The following is a 6,301-nucleotide window of genomic DNA, read 5'->3' as shown; positions in this document are numbered from 1 at the left end:
ATTAAGCATGTTCTTAGAGAAAAAAATAAAGTAGTCGTTAATCATTTAAATAAAATATTTTCTATTGAAAAAGATGATATGCAGATAATAACAGATGCACCTAAGGAGTTGATTAAATTTATTGGACAAGACAATGTTGCTGGTGCTTTTCATCATTTAGTTTAATATAGTTCATATTTTAATTCACCAAAAAATATATAAAAAAGATAAATGGCAAAGAAGGATTTTTTTTTTAAAGAAAAACACCCACCAATCGAAGAAGTCTACCCAATCAGATACTGTTAGGCCCCTTATCTGAAACAGTAGTTTATTGAAAAGCTGGAGACAAAGAAATCCCCGCTGAAAAGTTTATGGATCCCATTTTTTTCTTTTATTTTTTTTAACTCAAACTTTTTTTACGATTCTTTTAAAAATATAAAAATTGTATCCAGCGATGTCATCTTCGTCATTACGGTTGTGGTTTAAATAAAAGCAAGGGGAGCAATAGAAACTGGAAGCTGCAGGTAGCAAGAAATATTAAATTGTAAAGCTGCATGTGCAAGAATGAATGGAAGAGTTATAGGTAGGTAGATGTAGGCAGTGAGAGTTTGTGTTATGCATGTGGATTTGTTGGACTCTGACAATGCAAGTTATTGACCAGACATAGACATTGCTTTTTCTTAACTAATTTTCCAGTTTCATGCATGCATGAGAACTGTGAGACAAAGGAATTGCATTCCCAAAGTTAGGTGAAAGAGGGCAAATCTTGAGATATGATATGCTTAAAAAAATCCATCTTAATAATTCCATCTAAATTGACTGAAATGAAACTAGATGATCATATTGATCAGGTTTACTGTTAAAAGGGACCCATGAAAAATGCAAAGATGAGGCTAGAATAAATAACACTATTTGATGATCCATTAGTGATGAAGCCAGGTGCTTAGCATGGCATAGCATCCGCCACTCAATTACCATGTGATTCGCCTCCTCTTTCCAATGCAACGTCGCCTTCTTGGAATGCCGGGTTATATTCCTGATAAGTCCGAACTCCAAGCCTCATTGGTCGGTCGGTTGTGGTTTGGGAGCTTTCTAATAATTGGTGAGATCATCATACTCACACGCCATGACGATGACGATGATGATTAAATAAGGTAAAACTACAAGGAAAAAAAAGATAGGATCTGCTTTAAATAGATTTTGGCTAGTAATTGAAGTCAATATTACAAGGCCTTGTTGTAGCCCATGGTTCCTTAGCTTCATATTTCTAGTAACAAATCAACACAAGAACTTATTTGGGAAGGTGCTTTTTTTTTTTTTCATGGTTTATACTCCTAAAAGAAGTTGTCCTCACATTGATATCTTAATTTCCTTACCTATAGTAGAATAGGTTCTTTTTGTTAATGACTCTATAACTATTCCATGGCATCGTTTCCGTTATGTCTTTGACGTATTAGGGTATGAGATTCCTAGCTATTTTCTTCAATAGTGCCCATAATAATAGCATTATTATAATAATATTAGAGAGGAGTGGTTGGCAAATGATTGAATTTGGACCTTAAATCTTCAATAAAAAGGAAATTAGTATTTTTTAAGGTATTACAATTTTCACTTTATATCAACATTTATCATTAAAATTGATTATTATTATCAATGAATTGAATAATTAATTCAAATTATTTCACATTCTGAAATCTCAAAGTTGGCATCAAGTAAAAGTTTTTCAAAATTTGATTAGGAAAAACTTGTCGGCAGTAACAACAGATGTTATCCTCTCATTTTAGTAACATTTTTTTAATTGGTAGGTAAGAGGGGCCAAAAGATACAAACAAATGACACTGTGCTTGGTCATTTGAGCATATCTACATACTACCATCTTTGCTTTGTTTATTCAAAGGATGTTCCTTTATAAATAGAGGCTGAAGAGCAGATGATTAGATTCCCCCACCACTACCACCACTCAACTCTCCCTTCTTACCTCCACTCTTTTTCTCATAAAGGAAAGGAGTGAAGGGCTTCAACATATACAAAAAAAAAAAACAAAAACTGCAGCTCTATCTTTGTTTCTCTTCTTATTTCCTTGAATACCCAGAATTGCGCCACCTTTAACATTAAATTCCCTTCTATTTCTTTTTCAATGTCATCATTACATTTTAGATAAACAATTAAAAGCGTGAATTGAATCGTTGATTTAACAGCGAAAAGCAAAGGAAACGCCCATGGCTCGGTTCTCCTGTTATCACTTTTCTATAATCACGTTCTTGCGCTTCGTTCTCGTCGTTTTTCTTCATGGTACAGAGAATGCATGCTTTTTAAGAAATTGGGTTGTTCGCATTTTCGTCAAATTTTGATCTTTTTTAAAAATAAAACCAATATGACATTGTGTTCCTCTGTTTCCTTTTTTTACAGGGGTTACGGCTGCAACCTTCACATTCGTCAACAAATGCGATTACACAGTATGGCCTGGAATTCTAGCTAATCCAGGAAGTCCAAACCTGGAAAGTACAGGCTTTGAACTTAGGAATGGCGGCTTTCGTTCCTTCCAAGCCCCTATCGGCTGGGCCGGTCGTTTCTGGGGAAGAACAGGCTGCAGTTTCGATGACTCTGGCCATGGATCATGTACTACAGGAGACTGCGGCTCTAGTGAAATTGAATGCAATGGAGCTGGCGCCACACCTCCGGCTACCTTAGCAGAGTTTACCCTTGGTTCAGGGTCGCAGGACTTCTATGACGTGAGCCTGGTTGATGGTTATAATTTGCCTATGATTGTGGAAGGAAATGGAGGGTCAGGGGAGTGTGCCACTACCGGTTGCATGACGGATTTGAATAAAAAGTGCCCGTCGGAGCTGAAATTCGATGGTGGCGACGCCTGCAAGAGCGCGTGCGATGCCTTCGGCAATCCAGAGTACTGCTGTAGCGGTGCCTACAGTAGTCCAACTGCTTGTAAACCGTCCATTTATTCAGAAGTGTTCAAATCAGCTTGCCCCAAATCGTATAGCTATGCTTTTGATGATGCCACTAGCACTTTCACATGCACTGGGGCTGATTATACCATCACATTCTGTCCCAATTCCCCAAGGTAAATTCCTAAGCTTGAAAGATTTCAACATTGTTTGGGTGCTTGAAAGATTGACAGTTGCTTATTTTTCATGTGGCATTAAATTTTTATGCAGTTTGAAATCTTCAAAGGATCCCGCTGCCGAATCAACCGGTGAATCAGGACCGGATACGGACTCCGTGCAGGCGGCTGCACTGGCCAGTCAATGGCTAGCGAATTTAGCCACGGCAGATTCGAGCAGAACCCAACTATATTCCCCTGCCCAATTTGGTTTTTCTGTGATCATCTTTTTGTTCTTGTAGTCTTTCCAATTTTGCTGTGACCACTCACTTCCAAATCGTGCTTATTTGGTTAGAAATACACCTATTGATGTGTAATTCATTTGGTTTCATAAATATAAATAATTATTTTTTTGCCATTACCCCTTTTCTTCTTCTTCTTTAAGGTTATTAATTTTACACGTGAATGTGAGTCTTCATATCGGTTATTGGCGCCAACATCATAAGGGCGCAATGGTTATGCCCCTTGCCATATGTACTAAAAGGAAAAATATCAGTTCTCCTGAAAGTTACTTTAAGACAATCACCGTAATTGAAAGAATTTGATAAACTATGGAAGTAAAAATGAAAATTTTGAGTTTTAAAATATTTTATTTTTAATTATATTTAAAGTAATCTCATTTTAAATTAATTTTTAAATATGTCATTAATAATAATATTTTCAATAATAAATAAATTTAAATAAGTAATTTCCATTTTTAATTTCTAATATCATGCTTTTATAAGATTATGTAATTATTTTAAAAATTAAAAATTTTAAAACGGTTTAACATGCATATTTTAAAATAAAATTTTAAAATTTCAAATTTTATAAATGTTTACATAAATATTTAAAAGGTGTAAAATATGTTAAAACACATTACGATTTGTTAATTAAACATGTAAACAAATTAAATATATTTTTATTTTAATTTAAGGAAATAAAAATTTCATGTAAAATTTCATTTCTAAAAAAATCAAAACCACTAAATATATTTTAATTTATAAACATAAAATGGAAACATTGAGTTTTAGGATAGTTCTTTGAATTCCAAAATATTTTCTTAATTATTAGCTTATAATTATGAGACCTACTCTTAACTTAATTTAATTACATTATATAACATTTTAATTTAATTTAATCACATTATATAATAGTTCAATTTAAATTGATTTAGGAATTAAATATAAATATAAAATTTATTGTTTATCAAATTTATCAGGCAATAAATGAGAAAAAGAAGTAATCTTATTTTTTTTGTTTATTATATCTATACATGCATTATATATGTGATAGCATACATACACATATCATATCATATATATCACATCTATATAATAAAATAGAGTTTTGAAATAATTTTAGTAACAATTAGTTCTAAACCAATTCTAAGACATTTGTTACCCATTATATGCTTGACACATCAAGATAGTTTAATTCCGTAATTAAATTATTAATGAAACATTATAAAATTAAATAGATTCATAAAGATAACTAATTGCATTTTAATTAATATATACAATTAGCATGTGCATCATGTTGAGAGAGTATACAAACTAGTTAATTATAACCGTAGAATTTTTAACTTGGTAAAAAAAAATTGAATTGCAACTAAGTGAGAGGTATTAACGATTTTAATGTATCAGAGCAATGGGCCAATGTGTAATTATTTCCACAAATAGCAATGACTAATCCTAGTAATTTTGTAAGAGAGGACGTTGAAGACAAAAGACACATAATTGATAATAATGTTGAAAATGACAAATAATAAGTTTTACTGAAAATGATGCATTGGTCATTGCTACTTACAGTTTTTGCTTTACACTGGTTATAGTATGCTAATTGCAATTGATAAAACCAAACAATTAGATATTATTAGACCATGGTTTTATGATTCTACGATTAGAATCAATGAGTGAATCACAAGTTTGTCAAGGTCAAACTCAAAAGAAGTAGCCAAGTGTAAGAGCCAAAAGTTGACACCTAGAGCTTAGTGTTAGTGGGGAGCTATTGCAGGGTCTTGCACCAACAAGTAAACATTACTAGAAATGCATAAAGATGTCATAGATTTATGGCACTCCACTTTAGGTTTTCATCTAAAAAAGAAAAAGCCTAACTACATTTTCCACTCCTAGAACATGTTTTTATATATATACATATGAGGTTTGTACTCTGGTTAAACTAGAAAAGTTGTAACGCCTCAATTTTTGGAAATCCTGTAAATATTGGCATAGGTTTAATTATGTTAGTGAGCCTCTAGAAAGCCCAAACTTAAGATAGAACCCGACAATTTTAGTTAATTTTTGTTCCATAAGAAAAAATGGGTGAAATTATGAAATAGAACCTATGTGAAAATGTTTGAAAATGCTATAGGCTAAATTGAAGTGGCCAAATAAATAGGAGTGCAAAATAGGAGGATTTGCATGACAAACCTCCCATTTTACATGAAGTGGCCAGCCATCATGTTGTTGTAGACAAAATGTGCACTTGATATCCATAATTTATGGTACAAATTGATACAAATTGATAATAGGTTAGGTAAATGTTCCATGATAATGGGTTAGGTAAATGTTTCATGATAATGGGTTAGGTAAATGTTTCATGATAAGAATTTCATGTCTTTTGTATTAAAGAATTAAATGGATGAAATATGAAGTTTTATTAAAAGAAAAAGGGGTGAAAAGAACAAAGTTTTCTCCATCTTTGTTCATCATAGCTGAAAGTTAGAGAAGAGAAAGGAGAGGAGAAAGCTCTTGAGTATTCGGTCATTAGGAGGAGGAAAATTGAAGGTAAGTTCTTGGTACCTTGCTTCTTATTTTGAGGTTCATGAGTTCATCTTGATTCTACCTTAACTCTTGAAGCATATTTTGGTTTTTAGTTGTGTTGTGAGCATTTAGTCATGAACTAAAATGAAGGAAATGATTGTTGTTTCATGTTCTTTTGATGAAAAATGGAAGATAAGTGAAGTTGAGCCAAACAAATGAGCATGCATGTGCCTTAGATGCTAAAGGGAAAAATCGGCTAACATGTTGTGCTTTAAAATGAAGAAATGGAGATTATGCTTAAGTAAAAATCATAGATATGTGATGATTGATTGGTGATATACATGTTTAAATAACATGCATGCAAGATAGGTGTATGAAAGAGTGATTTGGTAATAAATCTGCTTGGGACAGCAGCAGTAACGTGACTTTGGAAAATCACCATAAATTGTAGGAGATGAAT

At 32.6% G+C, this 6,301-nt stretch overlaps 1 protein-coding gene across 1 annotated transcript; it reads left to right on the top strand.

Moving 5' to 3' along the window:
* The first annotated feature begins 1,879 nt into the window (after positions 1–1,879).
* Positions 1,880–3,458, top strand: LOC108472517 (thaumatin-like protein 1). Its single transcript, XM_017774056.2, has 3 exons — positions 1,880–2,271; positions 2,389–3,058; positions 3,153–3,458. Exons 1-3 carry the CDS (start codon positions 2,199–2,201, stop codon positions 3,337–3,339), a joined length of 930 nt encoding a protein of 309 aa, XP_017629545.1. The 5' UTR covers positions 1,880–2,198; the 3' UTR covers positions 3,340–3,458.
* The last annotated feature ends 2,843 nt before the right edge of the window (positions 3,459–6,301 follow it).

The sequence above is a fragment of the Gossypium arboreum genome, chromosome 11 (genome assembly GCF_025698485.1).
Source record: "Gossypium arboreum isolate Shixiya-1 chromosome 11, ASM2569848v2, whole genome shotgun sequence".
In the NCBI taxonomy this organism is placed as follows: domain Eukaryota; kingdom Viridiplantae; phylum Streptophyta; class Magnoliopsida; order Malvales; family Malvaceae; genus Gossypium; species Gossypium arboreum.
Note: the sequence above shows the minus strand (reverse complement) of the source record. Positions and strands in the feature narration are given on the sequence as shown.